Source organism: Narcine bancroftii, chromosome 4, assembly GCF_036971445.1.
Source record: "Narcine bancroftii isolate sNarBan1 chromosome 4, sNarBan1.hap1, whole genome shotgun sequence".
NCBI classification, from domain to species: Eukaryota; Metazoa; Chordata; class Chondrichthyes; order Torpediniformes; family Narcinidae; genus Narcine; species Narcine bancroftii.
Window position 1 is genome coordinate 6,132,621 of NC_091472.1, and position 26,180 is coordinate 6,158,800.

The following is a 26,180-nucleotide window of genomic DNA, read 5'->3' on the forward strand; positions in this document are numbered from 1 at the left end:
ATTTTTTTGGTTTTTTTATATATATATATATCGATCTTTTTTTTAAGATATATATTTTTTATTTTTTTTTATTATACTAATAGTATTAATTCTTCACTCTTTATTATGGGGGTGGGGACGGTTAAAAATAGTTTTTTTTTAGTCTTAGTCTTTAGTTGTTAGGGGGAGATGCCGAGATTGATATTGTATTAACTATGTTACTTTGTACTTGTATTACTTTATTTTGTATTTTTTCTGTATGTGAACTACTTACTTTCTTATGTTAAAATTAATAAATAAAGTTTTGAAGAAAAAAAAGTGCTGGAGAAACTAAGCAGGTTGCACAGCATCCATCCAGAGCAGCAGGCAGATGATGTTTTGACCTTCAAGACTTGATAAAGGGATCAGGCCTGACACTTTAGTTACTCTTTACTTGCTGTGGATGCCGCGTGACCTGCTGAGTTTCTGCAGCACGCTTGCGTGCTGCACTGGACCCCAGGGTCTACAGACTTTCCCTGATTATGGCTGCAATCCCTTCAGCACAGTGGAGTACTTCACATTGCAAAGAAAAATGACACCCATCTTGGGTGCAAGATCAAGTACCTCACAGAAATATTTAATGAGCAGAGGGTTCTTTTGGAAATCTCACCTCGCATTGCTCACTAAAGCAGATTCACTGACCTCCCAGTGGCCAACACGTCAATTCCTCACACCATTCCCACACATTCTCCCTCCCTTCCCTTGTCTTATTTCCCTCAGCTCGTCCCCCTCCCTCTACATACACAGAGCCATCCCTCCTTCCCCTGCTAGCAGCTGTGCCCTCTCCTCTCCCCTCTCCACCTATTACCCCCTGCCTTTGTGACCATGCTCCTCCCGCCCCACCCACCATTTTGTTCAGACGCCTGCCAACATTTGTCCACACCTTGATGGGCTCAAGCCCGAAACATCAGTTATGTATCTTTCTCTTTGTTACATAAAGGACACTGTTTGACCAGCTGAGTTTCTCCAGAATTGTTTTAACTATTCCCACACTGACATGTCTGTTCATGGCATCATGTCCTGTTAGGCTGTGGCCTCTCGTAAATTGGAGGAACACATTATGTTCTGCCTCAACGTTAATCTCAACGTCTCCATTTCACATTAACCACACTCCCCCCCCCCCCGCACTTTTCTCCTGGTCTCTCATTCCATGTTCCTCTGACCCCCTTACTCTAAATCCCAACCTCCTTCCCTTCCTTCTCCAATCAGAACTACCCTTCTTGGCTCTTTGTATCCTTCCCAATCACTTTTCTGCTCCTTTCTATTCTTTCCCCCTCCCACCTGAATCCATCCATCACCTGCAAACCTGTGCTCCACCCCCTTCCCCCCCCACCCCCCCAACCTGCCAGAATCTGGGCACACTGGTTTATAAGAATATAAGGGATATAGACAGAGTAGATGTGAATATGATGTTTCCACTTAGATTGGGGGAGATAAATATGAGAGGTCACAGCTTTATGTTGAAAGGGGAGAGGTACAAGGAGAACATTAAGGGAAGGTTGTTCACTCAGTGGTGGGAGTAGTGAATGCAGATTCAATCTTGAGTTTAAAAATTAATTGAATAAATACATGGATGGAAGGGGTCTAGAGAGTTGTGGAATGAGAGCAAGTCAGTGGAACTAGCCAGCTTTATTGGTTGTCACAGACCAGAGGGGTCAAATGGCCTGTTTTTCTGTGCTGTAACACCAGAGATGATTGGAGAAAAGTTTACAGGAGATGTCAGTGGTATGCTTTCTTTTTACACTCAGAGTGGTGGGTGCCTGGAATTCATTGCCAGGGGTGGTGGTGGAGGCTGGTACAATAGGTACATTTAAAAAGACTCTGAAGAAACTTGGAACACAATTTTCAAATTAGTTGATACCTCTTCATGTGCCCACCACTCTCTCCTACATTTAAAAATGGTCCATAGGTCTCACATGTCCAAAATCAAACGATCTCGTTTTTATATGGATGCATCTCCTCGTTGTAATAAATGCAACAATGGATATGCCTCATTAATTTGTATGTTCTGGACACGTCAGAGGTCCAAGAAATACTGAATTGCAGTATTTCAAACTTTCTCTGCACTTTTTAAAGTTAATTTTAAATCTCATCCCCACTTTTATCTGGTGATGGAGAGAGTGACATAACGGCATCTCTTATCGCTAGGCAGGCGGTGTTGCTCAGATAGAGGGATGTTACTGCACCTCATTGCTCAATGGCTACATGAGATCATGTTTAATCTTAGAAGATTAGATTATCAATTTCCAATTTGAAATCAAATTTTAAAATGTCACAGGGACCCTTTTTGAATTACTTTCAGTCTTTGATTTGTTATGAAGGGGAGAACTATTGATTAATGAGGTAATTTATTACTCCGATAAGAATCTGTCTTTTTTTTTTGGCCAAACAGCTTCTTTCTTGGTTGTGGTTTTTGATCAGTGGTTCCCAACCTTTATATTCCCACTCCTCTACCACTTTAAACAATCCCTATGCCATCGGGGCTCTGTGATTAGTAAGGGGTTGTTTAAGGTGGGATGTGGGTGGGACGGGAAGGTTGAGAATCATTGCTCTAGACCCAATTGTTACTGAAATATTTGGCTTGAGAAAAAGGTCATTGGACCAGTTTCTTTGGAGTTCTGAATCCGTGCACATAACGAGTCAATTGGGTACTGTTTATCTTGTATTTTTATGTGTGAGTTCTTAGACAAAACATGGATGAAGGAAAAGATTCTTTACTTTAAAGTTGTTGTAAACAGCACCATGAGGCTGCAGCCTCCATTACAGATCATCATGCTGTGTCTCCTGCTCTGTCAGTCCCATGTTGGCCCCCAAGTCTAATCAAATGGTAAGGCATTGCTAGTTGCATTGCACCCTTGATCACTACCATTACATCTTCCTTTCTTAAGACAAAAGTAGTTTACTTTTAACTAACATGTTTTCTGCAATTTTAACTTTAACACCAAGAACTTAACATTTTCATTATTATCAACATTGTTAACATTTTTAAAACTTGTTTTGTGTGTTCCCATTTACATACACTACAACTTGAAGAGTGAATATGATAGCACTACTTCATTCTATAACAGGAGTCTTTAAATTTGCTCAGTGAGTCTCTTCGGAGGATTCGCGTGTCTTGACCATCTCCTGATTGTCCTTGAATCTGAGTTGTTGCTTCAGACGATGTCTTCTCACCTGTGCATTCGGGTTGTTCAACAGTATCTGTCTTTCCATTTACTGTGGCTGGTCCCATTTGAAAGTCTTGACGATTTCGTCACAGAACAGCACCTTCATCTGTCTGAATGGTGCATGATCTTGGCTGAACTTCACTTCTGAGTCCATAAGTTTGTTTTGCCTTTTACCCTTACTCGGTCATCAGTGTGGAGTTCCGGTAGGTTTTTTGTTCCCCAGTCAAAGAAATATTTTGCTTTTCTTTCTGTTGTTCTTGGAACTTCCTCACTTTCTTCCTCCTCTTTTGTTTTAGGAAGTTCTCCTGAATGGGTAGGTTTGATCTTAGCCTACATCCCATACGGAGTTGAGCTGGTGACATACCACACTCGAGCAGTGTTTTGCGGTATACTAGCATGCTCTGGTTGAAGTCCATTCCAATGTATTTTGCCTTGTTTATCAGTCTTTTCACTGTGTGTACTGATTTTTCCATTGGACTGTGGAAAATGAGGACTTGATGAGGTGTGTCCAAAGTCCCACTGTTTGGAAAACTATTGTAACTTTAAATTGCAAAACTGGGGTCCAATGTCTGTGGTCCTCGCTTGTCATACCATGTCTGGAGAATATGGCTTTCATATCTGTTATTACAGCATCTGCAATGGTGGTGTTCAGTTTACACATCACTGGATACAGGGAGTAATAGTCTGTGACTACAAGACATTCGAATAGGTCAGTGCCTATCCTTCTGGTACGGTCTGAATGGTGCTGGGTGCGGCTTTAATGGTTCTGCAGGATGGCTTGTTAGATATTTCTGGCATATTGTGCAGTTTGACACTTCATTTGTTACATCATTGTTGATTCTTGGCCAGAACATCACCTCTCGTGCTCTTTTCTTACACTTTGCGATTCCCAAATGTCCTCCATGGATCCTTTTTAGCATCTCTTTTCTCAGACTCTTTAGGATAAGGATTTTGCTTCCTTTGTAGATGTTTTCAAACACTGATAGTTGTGCCTTGCAGTTCCAGTTCTCTGAATCGTCAGATGAGCAGACCTGCTTCATGTTGGACCATCCAAGATTTTTTTTCTCAGTGTTTCATCTTTCTTTGTCTCTGACTTTATAAGCTCCATTTTTGCATCTGATATGGGCAGTGAACCTGTAATCAAGTCCATGAAGGTGTTCACGTCTTCATCCATTTTGGTGTTTGTGGGCTCTCTTGTCAACAGCTCTAGACAACATGTCTGCTGTGTACATGAGCTTACTCGGAGTGTACGGTACATTCAGTGTATAGTGATGCAGTCTTATCATCCTTTGTATTTTAAGTGGACATTCTTTTAATGGCTTTTGGAACAATGCAATCGAGGATTTATGGTCAGTCTCTGCACTGTTTGCTTGTCCTGACACAAACTGATTAAATCTTTCACGGGCGTAAGTGATGCTGAACAGCTCCTCTTCAATTTGAGCCGATTGTGTGTCCACGTCTGTCATTGTCTGTGACGCATATGCAATGGGCTGCCAGCCATCATATTTTTGCAGAAGAACTGCACCGAGCCCACTATGTGATGCATCTGATAATATCTTGCTGGGTCTCACTGGGTTGTAAAGCCTCAGAACTGGTCCCTCCGTGAGCAGTTTCTTTAGTTCGCTCCATGACTTTTCACGCTCATGATCCCACTCCCATTCAATGTTCTTTTCTGTTCGTCTTCTCAATGGAGCCTTCTTTTCTGAGAGGTTGAATATGAATTTACCCATATTGTTGACCATTCCATTAAACCTTGCACTGTGGCTTTGGCATGTCCCCAATGGTGGACACCTTTCTGGGATCTGGTCTGATACCCTCCCTGCCAATAATATCTCCTACAAATGTTAGTTCTGTCACCCCGAGCTGCCATTTCTCTCTATTCTATTTGCTTTCCTTGTTGCTTCCAGGAATTTCCTTAGTCTCTCATCATGCTTCATTCTCGTGGTTCCCAAGACTAGGGGAACAGAGTGTGAGAGCAGTGTCAAGCAAACATGGCCACCAAGATAAGAATAAAAATGGTAACAAAGGTAGGATGGAGATTAGGGTAGAAGGTAGAAAAGAGAATGTATGTGAGGGTCATTCTCTGGAATGCATATATTTTAATGCAAGAAGCATAGTGAACAAGGTAGATGAGCTTAGAGCATTGACAGATACTTGGGGTCACGATATTGTGGCAATTAGTGAGACCTGGCTACAAGAGGGGCAGGACTGGCAACTTAATGTTCCAGAATACATTTATTTAAGATGTGATAAATCAGGGGGTAAAAAAGGGAGAGGAGTTGCTCTGTTTGTTGAGGAGGACATTACTGCCGTGAGGTGGCAAGATGGTCTGGAGGGATCATCCAGTGAGGCTGTTTGGGTGGAATTGAGGGGTGAAGGAGACATGAGGATGCTAATAGGGGTGTATTACAGACCACCAAATGGGTCAAGAAAACTAGAGGAACAAATGTGTAGAGAGATAACTTATTTGTGTGAGAATCATAAGGTAGTGATCATGGGAGATTTTAACTTCCCTCACATTGATTGGGATACCCATACAGTTAGAGGGATGGATGGGCTAGAGTTGGTTAAATGTGTTCAAGATTGTTTTCTGAATCAATTAGTAGAAGAACCGACTCAGGACAGTGTAATACTGGATCTCCTGTTAGGGAACGAGCTAGGTCAGGTATCAGACATTAATGTTGGAGATCCAATTGGGTCTAGTGATCATAATTCTGTTAGTTTTAAGGTAGTTTTAGGGAAGAGCAAGGAGGGGCCTAAAGTTGAGGTTCTGGATTGGAGAAGAGCAAATTTTGAAGGAATAAGAAGGGATTTGGGGAGTATTGAGTGGGACAGGATATTTTCAGGTGAGGGTGTAAATGAGAAATGGAGGATATTCAAAAAAGAAATTTTGAGGGTACAGAGTAGTTATGTCCCAGTCTGGATCAAAGGAAAGGCTGGAAGTCATAGGGAGGCTTGGTTTTCGAGGAATATTGGAAATTTGGTTGGGAGAAAAAGGGAGGTGTACAAAAGGTATAAAGAGCAGGGAGCTGAGAAGTTGAAGGAGGACTACAAGGAGTGTAGAAGGAATCTTAAGAAAGAAATTAGAAAGGCCAACAAAAGGCATGAAGAGGCTTTGGCAGACAGAGCAAAAATAAATCCAAAGGGTTTCTATAAGTACATTAAAAGTAAAAGCTTAGTGAGGGATAAAATTGGACCCCTTGTAGATAGCGAGGGTAGGCTGAGTTAGAAGTCAGAGGAAATGGGGGAAATTTTGAATGATTTCTTTGCCTCGGTATTCACTAGGGAAAAAAATATTGAACCACCTGAGGTAAAGAAAAATAGTGGGGAGGTCATGAATCATATAAGGAAAACTGAGGAGGTAGTGATGGCTGTGTTAAAAAAGATAAAGGTGGATAAGTCTCCGGGACCGGACAAAATATTCCCAAGGACTCTCAGGGAGGCTTGTGGACAGATAGTGGGGCCATTAAGAGATATTTAGGATGTCACTGGCCACGGGGGTAGTGCCAAAGGATTGGAGGGTGGCGCATGTGGTTCCGCTGTTTAAGAAAGGGTCCAAATGCAAACCTGGGAATTATAGGCCCGTGAGTCTGGCGTCTGTGGTGGGCAAGTTGATGGAAAGTGTTCTGAGGGATGGTATTTACAAATATTTGGAGGTACAAGGATTGATAGGGAGTAATCAGCATGGTTTTGTCAGGGGTAGATCATGCTTGACAAACCTGATTGAGTTTTTCGAGGGGGTTACAAAAAAGGTTGATGAAGGGAAAGCTGTGAATGTTGTCTATTTAGACTTTAGTAAAGCTTTTGACAAAGTTCCCCACAGGAGGTTAGGAAAAAAGGTGGAGGCATTAGGTATAAATGAGGAGGTAGTGAAATGGATTCAGCAATGGTTGGATGGGAGGTATCAGAGAGTAGTGGTAGAAAATTGTTTGTCCAATTGGAGGCCGGTGTCTAGTGGAGTTCCTCAGGGATCAGTCCTGGGTCCACTATTTTTTGTTGTATATTAACGATCTGGAAGTAGGGGTGGGGAATTGGATAAGCAAGTTTGCGGATGATGCAAAGATTGGTGGTGTTGTGGACAGTGAGGAAGATTACCATAGATTAAAAGGTAATTTAGGAAGGCTGGAGGTGTGGGCTGAGAAATGGCTGATGGAGTTTAATACAGCTAAGTGTGAGGCGTTACATTTTGGAAAGGCAAATCTAAATAGGTCATATGCATTAAATGGTAGGCGATTGAGATGTGCAGAGCAACAAAGGGATTTAGGAGTTGTGGTAAATAGTACCCTCAAGGCTGATACTCAGGTAGATAGTGTGGTGAAGAAGGCATTTGGAATGTTGGCCTTCATAAATCGGAGTATTGAATTCAAGAGTAGGGAGGTTATGATGAAATTGTACAAGGCATTGGTGAGGCCAAATTTGGAGTACTGTGTCCAGTTTTGGTCACCAAATTATAGGAAAGATATAAACAAAATAGAGAGAGTGCAGAGAAGGTTCACGAGAATGTTGACAGGATTTCAAGGTTTGAGTTCCAGGGAAAGGTTGTGCAGACTGGGGCTTCTTTCTCTGGAGCGTAGAAGATTGAGAGGGGACTTGATCGAGGTGTTTAAGATTTTAAAAGGGACAGACAGAGTAAACGTGGATGGGCTTTTTCAATTAAGAGTGGGGGAGATTCAAACTAGAAGGCATGGTTTAAGATTGAAGGGGGAAAATTATAAGGGGAACATGAGGGGAAATTTCTTTACGCAAAGGGTGGTAGGGATGTGGAATGAGCTTCTGACAGACGTGGTCGAGGTGGGATCATTGGTTACATTTAAGGAAAGACTGGATAGTTACATGGAGGGGTATGGGCCGGGTGCTGGTCAGTGGGATTAGGAGGGTGGGAATTTGTAACAGCATGGACTAGTAGGGCCGAACTGGCCTGTTCTGTGCTGTAAGTGGTTATATGGTTATAGGATGTCATCTATTGAGGTATCAATTCCATCCAGGTGCTCATAGACCATATGGCAAATCCGAATGGAAACCTGAGGAATCTATATCTGCCAAATGGACTATTGAATATACACAGCCTTGAACTTCATCCAATTATAACGGCCAAAATCCTGATGATGCATCTAACTTTGCTGAAAAATGTTGCATTTGCAAACCGTGACATGATTTCTTCATGTGTCAGAAACTTAGTGTCCTCTCTTTATTGCTCTGTTTAGATCTCCTGGATCCAGGCAAATTCTAAGCTTTCCATTCTTTTTGTCCACAACGACGAGTGAATTCAACCACTCCGTTGATTCATCTATCTTCCGAATCTTGTTGAAGCTTTCCATCCTGTCCAACTCTGCCTTTAGTTGCTTTTGAAGTGCAAATGGAACTTTTCTGCTTGGATGGATTATCGGTGGCACATGTTTATCCACTCTGATTGTATGTTCTCCTGGAAGGCAGCCTAGACTCTGAAATAGGTCATTGAGTTCATCATAGACAATCTCTCCTTTGCTTTCCACCACGAGGACTCTTTTTACCAGCTTCAGTTTCTCACAGGCTGCTAAACCTAGGATGGCCTGTACATCCTTTGGTACCACGATGTGCTCTTTGTCCTTGTGTTTCACTTTGACCATGCATTCTCCTTGCACTGATATATCAGTACCTGAATATCCTGTCATCTTCACTTTGGTCTGGGTCTAATCTTCCTAAAATCAGTCTCTGATATTACATTAATTTGTGCTCCAGTATCCAATTTAACTGAAATGTATCTGTCATTCACTTTTAATCTCGACATCCAGTCTCTTTTCTTTCTTGCTTTCAGTAACATCTACATAGAATTCTTCTATCTCCCTTTCATCTACTGCATGAACCTTGCTTTTTTACACTTGGTTCCTTGCTTTTGTTGAACATATAGCATGTTTTACCAGATGCTGGACACTTTTTTTGGTAGGTGTTCATTGCATTTACGACATGGCTTACAATTGTCCCTTTCATTTTTGTTCACTGGCCCTCTTTCCACTTTGATGCTCTTTTTGTTAAACTGTTTATATCCATTCTTGTTCACTGCATCCACGTTGCAGCTAGTTTCACTCTTTTTATTTTTGGTTTCTGTAGCCCTACAGAGTGCTATGGCTTTTACCAGGACTAGATTTTGCTCTCTTAGCAGTCTTTCCCTTAGACTATTATTTAGAATAGCACACACAAGTCTGTCTTTTATCAGCGAGTCGTTCAGTCCACCAAATTCACATGTTTTGCTTCTGTTTCTCAATTCAGTCACATACTGATTAATATTTTCTTCCATTTTCTGTATACATGTGAAAAATCTGTGCCTCTCAAATGTCATGTTATGTTCAGGTATGCAGTATGCCTCAAACAGTTCCATTATTTTTTCCAGTGTAATTTTGTTTCCTTCAGCAGCAAATGTGAAGTTATTATACACATCCAGGGCTTCATCACCCATGACATGTAAGAAAACTGATGCTCTCACTTTATCACTTGTCAGCTCCAACTGCCACTAAATAAAATCCAAAATGCTGTTTAAATCTGTTCCAATTTTCAGCCACATTACCTGTCAGCTGAAGTTTCACTGGTGGATGTAATCCTTCCATTTTTCACTGTGTTGGCTTCTCTTCACTGATCAGTTGCTGATTTTAGATTTTACATTTCAAAGTATTTCCTTCATCCCACTTCTGACACCATGTTTCATCTTGTATTTGTACATGTGAGTTCTTGGACAATACATGGATGAAGGAAAAGGTTCTTTACTTTAAAGTTGTTGTAAACAGCTCTGTGGCTGCAAGTCTCCATTGCAGATCTTGCATACTCTGTCTCCTGCTCTGTCAGCCCCCTGCTGACAGCCAAATCTAATCAAATAGTAAGGCATTCCTAGTTGAATTGCAACCATAATCAATATCACTGCATGTACGATTAAAACAGTGGCTTTCAAACATTTTATTTCCACCCACATCCCACTTTAACCAATCCTTTACTAATCAGAGCACCGATGGCATAGGGATTGTTTAAGGTGGTATGTGAGTGGAAAGAACAAGGTTGAGAATCACTGGGTTAGATTTTCCTTTTTACAATAAAATATCAGTACAGTATAATCTGAATAAAATGTGGAATACCTTGAATGGAATGATCTGATTTAACAGTCTTTTTAAATTTTTACATATATCCGTATTTTTGGGTGTGAAATTTCAATGTTAATAAAAGTATTGAAATAGGAAAAGACTCAAACAGACATATGGATGCAAGAAGATTAGAGGGTTATAAACGTGAGGTGGGAAAGATTTTAATTGTGGAGCAGGTTTGCGTAGGACAGCACAACATCATGGGCCAAAGGACCTGTACTGTCATAATATTCGACATTTTATAATTGAATCTATCGTTTCTTCATCTAATATAGATTACTGACAAAATTACCTGGTAGGTAAACTCGCTCGATAACTCCGAACTCTCAACGCTCCATTCAAATGGTGATCCCACCTAAGAAAAAATACAAACTTTATTTGTGCACTTGTAAGTTTAACGGGAGATTTTTCTCCCCCAGGTGAATCCATAAAACCAGGTTTCCCACCATATTACCTTGATGGCTGAACTATAAAGATGAAGGTAGATGGCAGGTGCACCGAAATACCCTTGACTTGTTCCCGCATCAAGGACGATTGTTGCACTCTCAAATGTCACCTGTTGGTAAGTTCATCGTAAACGGTCAGATTTGGCCACACAGGTGGGTAACCTACGGCCCGGATAGACAAATTTATCCGGTCCTCAACCCAATGCATATGCACCATGTGCGCCTGTCATGCCCATACAAGCAGTTCCCGTGTTATGAACGTCTGTCTTACAAACAAATTGTACTTACGAATAGACAGTTCCCCAATGGTGGCATCAGTCCACCCCGTCGTTCAACCACTGACACACCATCTGGCCCACGCATGGTGAAAGGCTGCCTGCCCCCGCAACAGAACATAGAAATCTAACAGCACAGTACATGCCCTTCAGCACACAGTGCCATGCCCACCCAATAACTTACTCAAACAGCTGCCAAGAACCTCCCTACTGCATAAAATTCCATTTTTCTGTTCCCTCTCTTAAAAGATCCAATTGTACCTGCCTCCCCCACCATTGCTGGCAGCACTCCATGCACCCACCACTCTGTGTGGGAAAAACCCACCTCTTACATATCCCATACTTACTCCCAAGCCCCTTAAAATTATGCCCCCTTGTGCGCTATGTTGTATTTGGTGTCATACAAGTTCAGAGCGAACAATAGGATGAGGAAGGAGGATGAGCAAGGTAGATGGGATGGGGGTGGGTGGTGCTGATCTGAGGGGTGGAGTGGCACTGATGGGGGAGGGGCACTGGGTCAGTGGCTCCCCCTTCAAAAGGTGTCCAGGCGACGTGCCATGCCTGCTACATCCTAGACACAGCCCTGCATCCTCTGTCACCCCTAGGAGAAATGACAGAGTTCCCACATCCTCTCCTCACAAGGCATGCTCTCCAATCCAGTCAATATCCTTGTAAAACTATTTAAAACTCTGTCTATAGAATCCACCTCTTTCCTGTAATGAGGTGACCAGAACCGAACCCAATATTTCCAGTGTGGTCCATCTGAGGTCATGTATAGCTGGTCACATTACATCATGTCTCTTCAACTCTATCCCACTATTAATGAAGGCCAACGTACCTTGCACCTTCTTAACAAAACTATCAATCTGTGCAGCAGCTTTGAGTGTTCTGGGGTAATAGACCCAAAGGCCTCTCAGTTGCATGTGGCAAATGATTCTAAAATGCAAGAACTGTTCTTTATTATGGGATTTAATGATCATCCTAAAGTAAAGGAATATCTTTGACATACACCATGGTAACAGATCAAAACCCAATTAATGTACATCACCTGAAATGTTTGGCATGGTGGGCAGAAACCGGAGCACCCAGAGGAAGCCCATGCAGACACGAGGAGAACATAGAAACTCCTTATGGCCTGCGTGGGATTCGAACCCAAGTCTTGATCACTGGTATTGCAGCAGTTTGGCACTAAATGTGCCACCTTGGCTTGATATTCCTCAGAAATAAAGGAGAGAATGTCCCAGTGATTGAGGGGATTTGGCATGTCGACGAATACTCTGTCAAACCTCAAAGTGTGCTGCGGAAAGTAGACTGACTGGGTACAGAGGAGACGATGCTAAGGAAGGTGACCAAGGTGGTACCTATGCAGCCGTATTCACTGGCCTTTTTATTGGCTACCTCTCTTCCATTTACCTTTTCTAAGATCAATAGGAATATATCTAATCCAATACTCAAACATATATTGTGTATCTCGGAATCTGGTTCCAATTTAGGATTTTAAAAAATTTCATAAACATTGTCTCATCTCTCATAATTACTTTATTCTACCATCAATAATTGATCAATCTTTCTCTGTCTGGAAAATCAAACTTATTGTTTCTTCTGCAAATTTATTTTTGGAAGGTTGTTTAATGTATTTTGAACAGCTGGCAAGTAAGTATGACTTACCAAATACTCATTTTATTTTAGATATTTACAGATTAGAAATTACTTAAATACTGGATATTCTATTTGTATATCCACCAGATTTAGTTGATTATATTTTCAATTGAATCCTTCTCAGAAAATATTAATTGGAATTGTATATGTTTACTAAAATTATGTCCAGTAATTCAAGATGAGATTAAAAAGGCTTGGGAATTCGAATATGGGACCAGATTTTTAAACTGGTGAATACATCTTCAATATGTGCCCGACATTCATTAATCCAATTCAAAGTGTCTCTTTGTGTTCACATGTCCAAAGATAAATTGGCTAGTATTGTTTTCTAATATTAACCCTACTTGTAACAGATGCGAATCTGAAATTGTTTCATTGACATGCTTTGGACTTGTCCATCCTTGGGAAACTATTGGAAATAAATTTTTAATATCTTTACAACTATAGTCCATGTGGACCTACAGCCCAATCCAATAACTGCTCCTTTTGGGGTTATGGACCCAGACCTAGGGAGTTTTTCTGTACCTTCTCAATGGGCTATGGCCTTCATTGTTGGCGAAGAACCATCCTATTCAAATGATCAAGACCTCCAGTGTTTCAATGGTTTTCGCATATTATGCCCTCTTTAAGTATAGAAAAAAATTAGATGTATATTCAATTCATGGGTGACATTTGAAGATCCATTGTGACCTGTTATGTCCTATCTTCACATGATGTAAATGTTTCTAATGTGATTGAATGTATTTACTCTTCCAGATGAGATAGTCTTATCTTCAAAACTTGTGTAACCCTCAGGATAAGCTGCTCGGATGTTTTTTTAAGCTGTTTTATGAGAATAGGTTGGGTGTTTTTTTTAATATATATATTTTTTTAAACCAATTGCAGTGGAGGGGGGCTCAAGTTTACCTGTTTGAAGTTTTATCTATAAGTATATGTGTATTTTTATGGAGTCCAGAGGACCCTAAAAACCAGCAGTAATAGATCTGCACCACAACACAGGGTCACTTAAACAAAAGTAGTTTGAATTATATTTGAACAAGAAAACAGAATTAAACTTTAACTTGTTACTATCAAATTACTTAATGCCCCCCTCTAATACTAAGCTCAGGCATGTGTAATGTATAGTTAAGATTAGAAAAGTTCTTTGGATCACAGTCCAATCTCACGGGTTGCAGGCAATTCTTGCACTGTGCACAGAAGTTAGCTTTAACAAAGTTCAGCAGGCTTTGGTGCTTAACAGACGAATGGTTACCACTCAGGAGAGATTTATGAGATTTTTTTTCCAGTACATCCACAACTGATTCCTTCTCAGTCAGTCTTGCTGACGAAACTTGGCCCCTTCGGGGTTCTCCAGATGATCCTCTTTCTTTCAGGTCACCTTTCAGATAGCTTGTTTTCTCCTTTGACCAGGCAGTCATCCAAAGTTTGCCAGTTTGTCCCTATGGAATCAATTTCTGTGTCTCTCTTTCTCCCTCCTTCTCTGAGAGCAAAGCTGTTCACCACTGCCTGCATTGATTACATGCCCCCCCACCACTCCTCCCACCCCCCCTTCCACCCCCCCCCCCCCGCACACTGCTGAATGTTGCAACCTTTTTGCTTTCTGCAAAAATTCTGTGTTTTAAAATGTCTGTGTGCAAGCCAATTCCTCCCAAACCACCTCTAAGTGGGGCGTGGGTTCAGTTTTGTTCCCTTTTCTTCATTGCACTGTATTTCTTACAAAAACAAATTTTTAAAAATTAAAAAAAAAAGGATTGTGACCACAGAGGTGAACCAGCAAAGGGGTCAGTGACTGAAGGACACACAGGCTGCAAGATGCTGCCCACTTGCACACAGGCTGTGAGCTTGTAGTCAAAGGAGTAACATCAGGTTGCTGGAAACTGGCTGGTGAGAACCAGGTATTGGAAGTGGGATTCGAGAGGATGTAGAGGGCTCCCGAAGGGCCCTGGACACCGAAGGCTTCCTCATCATGTCAGAGGTTTGGATCTGGGCTCGGGTAGCTGATGGTTTGAACAGCCTTTTGCAGCAGCAGGAGTGCTGGAGGTGAATCCACGGACACTCAGTGACTCTGGGAGGACTCTTTTGCTTCTTGTTATTTGCTGGGCGATGCTAATGGTGAATCTTTGGCTGCTTTATGGCAGACAAAAGGCAGTTTCATGTCCTATTATATAACTGTTTTATTACATGACAATAAATAGCATCTGATCTGTCATCGGCATCTCAGTCGGGTATGGAAACTCCAACGCCCAGCAACACTGAAGACTGCAGAAAGTGGCAAGCTGAGCCATTCATCACCGGTAACAAGAGAGGAAAAAGAAGACATGATGTTGCTTTGGTAGATCTTCTTTGGCTTGGCTTCGAGGACGAAGATTTATGGAGGGGGTAAAAAGTCCACGTCAGCTGCAGGCTCGTTTGTGGCTGACGTCCGATGCGGGACAGGCAGACACGGTTGCAGCGGTTGCAGGGGAAAATTGGTTGGTTGGGGTTGGGTGTTGGGTTTTTCCTCCTTTGCCTTTTGTCAGTGAGGTGGGCTCTGCGGTCTTCTTCAAAGGAGGTTGCTGCCCGCCGAACTGTGAGGTGCCAAGATGCACGGTTTGAGGCGATATCAGCCCACTGGCGGTGGTCAATGTGGCAGGCACCAAGAGATTTCTTTAGGCAGTCCTTGTACCTTTTCTTTGGTGCACCTCTGTCACGGTGGCCAGTGGAGAGCTCGCCATATAACACGATCTTGGGAAGGCGATGGTCCTCCATTCTGGAGACGTGTGTGAATGAAAACCCCCTATATCTGCTTCTGCAGCTATAATGGGAGCCAAATGGGCATGAGGGATCTTGCAGATCAGCGTGGTCAGCTACCCATGGAGCCAAGAGATTGGGGAGGTCTTGAATGGATTTTTTGACATCTGTATTTCCTTGAGACCATTGAGGCAAGGTCATCGTATCGAACAGCACAATATTGATCGGGCATGATTCTGGCTACTGTCTGTTGGGAGTTTGTACATTCTCCCCATGACTGCCTGAATCTCCTCCGGGTGTTCCAATTTCTTCCCACCCTTCAAAGATGTATGGGGGTTGTCGGATAATTAGGGTATTTGTGAGCAGCAAAGGCCTGTTACTGCCCTGTATGGTTCAATTTTTTTTTAAAAAGCAATCAAGTCATGATCCCTGTATAAAGAGGAGGAAATGCTTTTTGTCTTAATGAAAATAAGGGTGGATAAATCCCCAGGCCCTGACAAGATATTCTCTCAGACCTTGAGGGAGGCTACTGCAAAAATGCAGGGGCTCGAACAAAGGTATTTAAAATGCCCTTAGGTGCCAGAAGATTGGAGGATAGATAATGCTGTCATATTGTCAATATTTTTCTATTTAAATTTAGACCTACAGCACGGTTGCAGACCATTTCAGCCCACAAGCACGTGCCGCCCAATTGACCAGCAACCCCATTTGTTTTGAATGGTGGAAGGAAACCAAAGCCCACGGGGAAAACCCACATGGAGAAGGGGAGAACCTACAATCTCCTCAGAGCCATGGTTCTCAAACTACTTTTGCCTTGGGCCCCACTTCAAACTTTTCAAAAAAAAATCATACACCCCACTGTAACAGGAAAAGTGCTATGTTTTCAAAAGAAGTTTTAATAAAATAATTGACTGCAAGTTTATTTCAATGCAATTATGGTCGGGAATACACTGGAACACGTATTTGATATTCAACTGCTACTTCAATAGGTCAACCATCTCAAACACACAGTCAACATTTTGCTTGCTTGGTCTGCTCATTTTGAATATACAGCGTGAGCTCCGTGAAACAGATTAATCAATATTTTATTTTGTCTTAAAATTGAAAAATATAAGGATCAAATTAATGGAAGAATTCTGACCCTATTAAAAAAAATAAACTAAAACACTAGCAGTTTCCAACATTTTTCTTCTTACATCAAAACTGTGCTCGCCTCGTGCTTTATTTTTTCAGATTTTGACATCCCCCTCAGGCTGGCACCTGGGAGGGATTCTCTGCCCCCCACCCCCAATCCACACACTAGTGCACAAAGATACATCCAGATACAAGTCTCACTCACTCATGACTGAACTGAAAATAGGATGGAGACAGGATTGTTGAGATCATTTGGAATCCTTGTTGCCAATGTGATAATTTGGAATGAAAGACTGGACATAAAAAAATATAATGTTAACCAAGGACACCAACAGAGAAATGACAGCGAAACATTGGAAGAGCAAGAACACGTTTGAAAATAAAAAGAACAAAGTGATTATACTCAGAAGTTACCACAATTAATGTGTTGCCCAAGTCACATCTTTCACACCAACATGACGAGTTTATTTTTTCAAACCAACTTTTTAATTATTTCCCAAAATGTTCTTGTGCCCCATTAACATTTTCTTAAGCCCCATGCCCCACCAAAATACGTTTCCCCCCCCCCCTGGTGTGGCATATGCCCCATCTTGAGAATCTATGCCTTAGAGACAGCAAGGTATTTGAAGCACGGTCCCGATCGCTGGTGCAGTAACACTGTTGCGCTAACCACGACACAAACTGTGCGACCTGTGTTAAGAAAGGCTCTAAGAATAGTTGGGAAATTATTGGCCATTGTGCCTGGTACCAGTAGAAGGTGCTATTGAAAGGTTTCATAAGAGACTGGACGTATAGGAGTTTGGATAGGTCGGGACAGATTAGGGAATAGTGAACACGGCTTTATGCACGGTAGGATATGTCTAACCAATCAAAGCTTTTTGAGGAAGTTATCAGCAAAGTTGAAGAAAAAGCAGTGGATGTTGTCTACATGGACATTGGCTTTACGGGAGAAGTTAGAGTGTGGCAGTAGATGACTGCCTCTCTCCTGGAGCCTGTGACCAGTGCTGTGACTCGGGGATCGAAGCTGGGTCCATTGTTGTTTGTCATCTATATTAATGACTAGGAATGAAAAAGAGGTAAATTGGAACAAGTTTGCAGATGACACTAAATTTGGTGCGTGGTGGACAGTGAGGAAGGTTTTCAAAACTTGCAGAGGGATCTGGACTGGCTGGAAAAATGGGCTGAAAATTGGCCGATAGAATTTAATGCAGACAAGTGTGAGGTGTTGCATTTTGGAAGGACAAACCAAGAAAGGACGTACACGGTAAATAGTCGGGCACTGAGTGGTGCAATTGAACAAAGGGATCTGGGAATACAGATACATAATTCCTCAAAAATGGTGTCACAAAAATATAAGGTCACAGAGTTTTTGGCACAATGGCCTTCATAAATCCAAGTGCTGATTACAGGTATGGTAAAGTTGTATAAGGCAATTGCAAGGCCATATTTGGAGAATTGTGTGCAGTTTTGGTAAAGATATCAATAAGATAGAAAGAGTGCAGAGAAGATTTACCAGGATGTTGCAGGAACTTGAGGGACAGAATTACACGGAAAGGTTAAACAGGCTAGGTCTTTATTCCCTTGAGTTTACAAGAATGAGGGGAGATTTGATAGAGGTATTTAAAATTAATATGGGCATAGATAGAGTAAATGCAAATAAGTTTTTTTTTCCACTGAGATTTCTACAAGAGGACATGGGTTAAGGGAGAAGGGAAAAGTTTAGGGGGGGAGATTAAGGGAATTTCTTCACACAGAGAGTGGTGGGAGTGTGGAACAGCTGAAGTGGTGAATGCAGGCTCAATGTGAGATGGGAGAGGCGTAGAGGAATATGGAATGAGTGCAGGTCACTGGGACCAAGCAGATTAATAGTTCAGCACAGACTAGAAGGGCTTACCCTTTCAATGCTGTAATGTTTTAGGATTCTATATCATGAGTGGTATAATTAGGGCAAATCCACTGAGGTTGGGTGAGACAACACGAAGACATGGGTTAAGGGTGAAAGATGAAATGTTTAAAGGGAACATTGGGGGGGGAGCTTCTTCACTCAGAGGGTGGTGAGAGCATGGAACAAGCTGCCAGCAGAAGTGATGAATGTAGGCTTGCTGTTAACATTCGAGAGAAACTTGCACAGGTGGATGGATGGGAGGAGTGTGGAGAGCTATAGTCTGGGAGCAGATCAGTGGGACAAGGCAGAATGGCACAGACTAGATGGGATGAAGGGCCTGCTTCTGTGTGCTGGAGTTCTACAGCGAGGGCACAGGTAAGGTCAGGATATACGCAGAAAGGCAGAAGCACATTCATAAATGGCTCTTCAAACGATTCTACCACCTCCTCTGTTTATGTGTTCCCTTACTACTTTGAAGAGATTTGGGGACCACAGTTAGCGTGATAACCCTGCAAGCTCACACCAAGACACAAGAGAAACTTGTCCGTGAACTACTCTTTGCAGATGATGCCGCTTTAGTTGCCCATTCAGAGCCAGCTCTTCAGCACTTGACGTCCTGCTTTGCGGAAACTGCCAAAATGTTTGGCCTGGAAGTCAGCCTGAAGAAAACTGAGGTCCTCCATCAGCCAGCTCCCCACCATGACTACCAGCCCCCCCACATCTCCATCGGGCACACAAAACTCAAAACGGTCAACCAGTTCACCTATCTCGGCTGCACCATTTCATCAGATGCAAGGATCGACAATGAGATAGACAACAGACTCGCCAAGGCAAATAGCGCCTTTGGAAGACTACACAAAAGAGTCTGGAAAAACAACCAACTGAAAAACCTCACAAAGATAAGCGTATACAGAGCCGTTGTCATACCCACACTCCTGTTCGGCTCCGAATCATGGGTCCTCTACCGGCACCACCTACGGCTCCTAGAACGCTTCCACCAGCGTTGTCTCCGCTCCATCCTCAACATCCATTGGAGCGCTTACACCCCTAACGTCAAAGTACTCGAGATGGCAGAGGTCGACAGCATCGAGTCCACGCTGCTGAAGATCCAGCTGCGCTGGATGGGTCACGTCTCCAGAATGGAGGACCATCGCCTTCCCAAGATCGTGTTATATGGCGAGCTCTCCACTGGCCACCGTGACAGAGGTGCACCAAAGAAAAGGTACAAGGACTGCCTAAAGAAATCTCTTGGTGCCTGCCACATTGACCACCGCCAGTGGGCTGATAACGCCTCAAACCGTGCATCTTGGCGCCTCACAGTTTGGCGGGCAGCAACCTCCTTTGAAGAAGACCGCAGAGCCCACCTCACTGACAAAAGGCAAAGGAGGAAAAACCCAACCCCAACCAACCAATTTTCCCTTGCAACCGCTGCAATCGTGTCTGCCTGTCCCGCATCGGACTTGTCAGCCACAAACGAGCCTGCAGCTGACGTGGACTTTTTACCCCCTCCATAAATCTTCGTCCGCGAAGCCAAGCCAAAGATTACAGTGCAGGCGATCCGCTCTCAAATCTGGCGCTGTCTGTAAGGAGTATGTACATTGTCCCCGCGTCTGAGCAGGTTTTCCCTGGGGTCTCCACCCTGCAAAATGTATGGGGGTCGGTAGATTAACTTGGGTGGAACAGGGTTTAAATGGCCAGAATCAGCTTCGACTATGCTATAAATAAAATTTAATTAAAAAGATGTATGTGGACGAGCACCTGTGCGCAAGTGAGACAAAGGGAGCAGTCCTTACCTTCATCCACAACTTGTCCGCATTGGGCAGCAACGGGAACTGAATCTCAACAAGGCCACTCTCTGGGACACTGATGTTCAAGAAATGTGAGGGTCTGTCTATATCACCGTTTTCTGTAGGGTTCTGGATCTGCCTGATTTCAGCAAACAAGCTGTTCTGCCTGTCTTGAGGCGTGAGCTTCTGGTGATCAATCCGGGTCACCTGGACCTGCAGAAAGGTACAACAGAGACACTGAGCCCCATTCCTGTAGAACAGATACAGCAACTGTAAGCCCAAGGGGCAGCGACCCATGGAATTCAGAGGGAGGTGAAGAACCTCAGTGAAAGAAGATTCTGTCAGTTTTATTTCATCCTTCAACTCGCGAAGCAAATTGAAATGAAAAAGGGGTGTAACACTGCTGAGAGGTTAACCTTAATTTCCAATACACAGAACATTACAGTGCAGTACAGGCCCTTCGGCCCACAATGTTGTGCCGACCTATGTAAACCTACTCCACAATAATCTAACCCTTCCCTACTTCACACCCATCAGCCTCTTTTTTTTTTACTTTACGCCCTGTGTGACTTTCCAAGAGTGCTTTACATGCCCCAATTCCACTGGCCCCCATCCCCACCCTAGAAGAATATGTGAGGCACCCACTACTCTTTGAGTTTAAAAAAAATCTCTGATATCTTCCCTAAAGTTTCCTCCACTCACCTAAAACACACGTCCTCTGGTATTTGTTGATGTTTCACCAGGAAAAAGGCTGTCCACCCTATCCAAACCCCTCCTAACCTTTATGCCTCCATCAAGTGACCTCTCATCCTTTGTCGCTCCAAAGAGAAAAGCCCCAGCTTTGACATCCTTGTTTCAAGAATCCTTCCATTGGAGGTGTTATACAAAGGGGTTACTGAGTTAAAGTTTCAGACCCTGCAAAGAAGGTCCATAAGAAAAAGGAGTAGAAATAGGCCATTCAGCCCATTGACTCTGCCCCACCATTCAATCATGAGCTGATCCATTTTCTCACTCAGCCCCACTGCCCAGCCTTCTCCACATAACCTTTGATGCCCTGGCTAATCAAGAACATATCAATCTCTGCCTTAAATACACCCAATGACCCGGCCTCCACAACCGCCTGGGGCAACAAATTCCACAGGTCAAGAAGGTTCGAGGAGCTGAAGCGATTGGCAACCACAGAGCAGGCTAACCAGATCTGAGCTGCTGTCGTGGCTTCCATCAGACCCACTGGGTGGTTTATGGAGCTAAATTCAGGGGAGCGAGAAAGAGGCTCCAGCTCAGGTTTTAAGACTCCTAGCAGGCTGCAGGGGTCGTGGGCTTCCAGGAATAGGGACCAGGAGTGGAGGATGTGCAGCGGGGTGCTGGCAGCTGGATTCGGGGGGGGGGGAGCACATGCACATGTCCAGGACCCCCCTCCCCTTCACCTGATGCAGGACAACATGCAGGAGCAACTGGAACAAGGGGTGTCGATGCAGGCAGCTGCATTAGAGTCAAGTCAAGTTTACTGTCAACTGATTGCACAAGTCGAACCCGACAAAACAATGTTCTCCGGTCCTCGATGCAAAACACGCAGACACACAACCAGACAAAACACACATACAGACAAGTATTGCACATTCAAGACAAGTATTCATATATAAACGTAAATAAATATATGTTGTTTCATAATTATGAGAGTCTCAGATGGTTTTAGTGTGAGCAGATCCTTTGATCATTCAGCTTTCTCATTTCCTGTGGGTAGAAGGTATTCATCAGCCTGGTGGAGCTGGCTCTGATCCTCCTGGATCTCTTCCCCGATGGGAACAGCTGAAAGACGTTGTGTGTGGGGTGGAAGGGGTCCTCAATGATTTTGCACCCCCTCTTCAGACAACGATTCCAGTCAACCGCATCAATGGGGTGGGGTGAGGGCCCCCCCATTATGTATAAAAAATGCTGCCATTTCTTGAAGTAAAACACGAAAACCTGTGGAGACCATGGTTCAAGTAAAAACACAATACTGGAGAAACACAGCAAGTCAATGTTTGGTTGAGAAAGTGTCAGGTTCGATGGGTTCAAAGAGAGACGAGTCTGGACACAAGGGTTTGCAATCAAACATGACTTTATTAACACAACAATTAACAAAAGAGCGTAGTGTGGCGGCACAGATTGTGTGGCAACAGTCATTTCCTTCAGCTCCTTCAAGCGCCACAGTCGGAACATACATGCACCTTTATAAGGGAGTGTGGGAAAAAATCATAACGGGAATAAACCATACACAATTTATAAAGAATGTGGGAAAATTTGTGACAGGAAACAGGGGAGAACGTTAAGTAGTAAACACTTATTAATACAAACAGGTGATGTAAGATTCACACACTATAAGCAGGGGTTATACACACCCTCTCAGGGCCCTGAATAAGAGATGGATCTGGTACCACTGTACACACGCTCTAGGACCCCTGATCAGTTGAGAGGTGGACCTGGTATCTCTGCATACGCAGGGTATAAGCACGCTGTCTGACCCCTGATCAGTTGAGAGGTGGACCTGGTATCTCTGTATACGCAGGGTAAAAGCACGCTGTCTGACCCCTGATCAGGTGAGAGGTGGATCTGGTATCTCTGTATACGCAGGGTATAAGCACGCTGTCTGACCCCTGATCAGTTGAGAGGTGGATCTGGTATCTCTGTATACGCAGGGTATAAGCACGCTGTCTGACCCCTGATCAGTTGAGAGGTGGACCTGGTATCTCTGTATACGCAAGGTATAAGCACGCTCCCTGACCCCTGATCAGTTGAGAGGTGGACCTGGTATCTCTGTATACGCAGGGTATAAGCACGCTGTCTGACCCCTGATGAGTTGAGAGGTGGACCTGGTATCTCTGTATACGCAGGGTATAAGCACGCTGTCTGACCCCTGATCAGGTGAGAGGTGGACCTGGTATCTCTGTATACGCAGGGTATAAGCACGCTGTCTGACCCCCTGATCAGTTCAGAGGTGGACCTGGTATCTCTGTATACGCAGGGTATAAGCACGCTGTCTGACCCCCTGATCAGTTGAGAGGTGGATCTGGTATCTCTGTGTACGCAGGGTATAAGCACGCTGTCTGACCGCTGATCAGTTGAGAGGTGGATCTGGTATCTCTGTCTTCTTCTTCTTCTTCTTTGGCTTGGCTTCGCGGACGAAGATTTATGGAGGGGGTAAAAAGTCCACGTCAGCTGCAGGCTCGTTTGTGGCTGACCAGTCCGATGCGGGACAGGCAGACACGATTGCAGCGGTTGCAAGGGAAAATTGGTTGGTTGGGGTTGGGTGTTGGGTTTTTCCTCCTTTGCCTTTTGTCAGTGAGGTGGGCTCTGCGGTCTTCTTCAAAGGAGGCTGCTGCCCGCCAAACTGTGAGGCGCCAAGATGCACGGTTTGAGGCGTTATCAGCCCACTGGCGGTGGTCAATGTGGCAGGCACCAAGAGATTTCTTTAGGCAGTCCTTGTACCTTTTCTTTGGTGCACCTCTGTCACGGTGGCCAGTGGAGAGCTCACCATATAATACGATCTTGGGAAGGCGATGGTCCTCCATTCTGGAGACGTGACCCATCCAGCGCAGCTGGATCTTCAGCAGCGTGGACTCGATGCTGTCGACCAATGCCATCTCGAGTACCTCGACGTTAGGGGTGTGAGCGCTCCAATGGATGTTGAGGATGGAGCGGAGACAACGCTGGTGGAAGCGTTCTAGGAGCCGTAGGTGGTGCCGGTAGAGGACCCATGATTCGGAGCCGAACAGGAGTGTGGGTATGACAACGGCTCTGTATACGCTTATCTTTGTGAGGTTTTTCAGTTGGTTGTTTTTCCAGACTCTTTTGTGTAGTCTTCCAAAGGCGCTATTTGCCTTGGCGAGTCTGTTGTCTATCTCATTGTCGATCCTTGCATCTGATGAAATGGTGCAGCCGAGATAGGTAAACTGGTTGACCGTTTTGAGTTTTGTGTGCCCGATGGAGATGTGGGGGGGCTGGTAGTCATGGTGGGGAGCTGGCTGATGGAGGACCTCAGTTTTCTTCAGGCTGACTTCCAGGCCAAATATTTTGGCAGTTTCCGCAAAACAGGACGTCAAGCGCTGAAGAGCTGGCTCTGAATGGGCAACTAAAGCGGCATCATCTGCAAAGAGTATTTCTGTATACGCAGGGTATAAGCACGCTGTCTGACCCCTGATCAGTTGTGAGGTGGATCTGGTATCTCTGTATACGCAGGGTATAAGCACGTTGTCTGACCGCTGATCAGTTGAGAGGTGGATCTGGTATCTCTGTATACGCAGGGTATAAGCACGCTGTCTGACCCCTGATCAGTTGAGAGGTGGATCTGGTATCTCTGTATACGCAGGGTATAAGCACGCTGTCTGACCCCTGATCAGTTGAGAGGTGGACCTGGTATCTCTGTATACGCAGGGTATAAGCACGCTGTCTGACCCCTGATCAGTTGAGAGGTGGACCTGGTATCTCTGTATACGCAGGGTATAAGCACGCTCCTTGACCCCTGATCAGTTGAGAGGTGGACCTGGTATCTCTGTATACGCAGGGTATAAGCACGCTGTCTGACCCCTGATCAGTTGAGAGGTGGACCTGGTATCTCTGTATATGCAGGGTATAAGCACGCTGTCTGACACCTGATCAGTTGAGAGGTGGATCTGGTATCTCTGTATACGCAGGGTATAAGCACGCTGTCTGACCCCTGATCAGTTGAGAGGTGGATCTGGTATCTCTGTATACGCAGGGTATAAGCACGCTGTCTGACCCCTGATCAGGTGAGAGGTGGACCTGGTATCTCGGTATACGCAGGGTATAAGCACGCTGTCTGACCCCTGATCAGGTGAGAGGTGGACCTGGTATCTCTGTATACGCAGGGTATAAGCACGCTGTCTGACCCCTGATCAGTTAAGAGGTGGATCTGGTATCTCTGTATACGCAGGGTATAAGCACGCTGTCTGACACCTGATCAGGTGAGAGGTGGATCTGGTATCTCTGTATACGCAGGGTATAAGCACGCTGTCTGACCCCTGATCAGGTGAGAGGTGGATCTGATATCTCTGTATACGCAGGGTATAAGCACGCTGTCTGACCCCTGATCAGGTGAGAGGTGGATCTGGTATCTCTGTATACGCAAGGAAGAAGCACGCTGTCCGACCCCTGATCAGGTGAGAGGTGGATCTGGTATCTCTGTATACGCAGGGTATAAGCACGCTCTCTGACGCCTGATCAGGTGAGAGGTGGATCTGGTATCTCTGTATACGCAGGGTATAAGCACGCTGTCTGACCCCTGATCAGGTGAGAGGTGGATCTGGTATCTCTGTATACGCAGGGTATAAGCACGCTGTCTGAACCCCTGATCAGGTGAGAGGTGGACCTGGTATCTCTGTATACGCAGGGTATAAGCACGCTCCTGATCAGTTGAGAGATGGACATGGTATCTCTGTATACGCAGGGTATAAGCACGCTGTCTGACCCCTGATCAGGTGAGAGGTGGACATGGTATCTCTGTATACGCAGGGTAAAAGCACGCTGTCTGACCCCTGATCAGTTGAGAGGTGGCCCTGGTATCTCTGTATACGCAGGGTATAAGCACGCTGTCTGACCCCTGATCAGCTGAGAGGTGGATCTGGTATCTCTGTATACGCAGGGTATAAGCACGCTGTCTGACCCCTGATCAGTTGAGAGGTGGACCTGGTATCTCTGTATACGCAGGGTATAAGCACGCTGTCTGACCCCTGATCAGGTGAGAGGTGGACCTGGTATCTCTGTATACGCAGGGTATAAGCACGCTGTCTGACCCATGATCAGTTGAGAGGTGGACCTGGTATCTCTGTATACGCAGGGAAGAAGCACGCTGTCTGACCCCTGATCAGGTAAGAGGTGGACCTGGTATCTCTGTATACGCAGGGTATAAGCACGCTGTCTGAACCCTGATCAGGTGAGAGGTGGATCTGGTATCTCTGTATACGCAGCGTATAA

General features: G+C 44.2%; 1 protein-coding gene across 1 annotated transcript in view; it reads right to left on the minus strand.

Annotated features, from left to right (window-relative positions):
* cd109 (CD109 molecule) overlaps window positions 1-26,180 on the minus strand; it is a 490,209-nt gene that overhangs the window by 140,019 nt on the left and 324,010 nt on the right. The window contains exons 11-13 of the mRNA XM_069930693.1: window positions 20,214-20,420; window positions 10,746-10,847; window positions 10,584-10,646 (exon numbers count right to left, since the gene is read on the minus strand). Of these exons, the coding sequence (XP_069786794.1) occupies window positions 10,584-10,646; window positions 10,746-10,847; window positions 20,214-20,420 (372 nt within the window). The remainder of the gene's footprint in view (window positions 1-10,583; window positions 10,647-10,745; window positions 10,848-20,213; window positions 20,421-26,180) is intronic.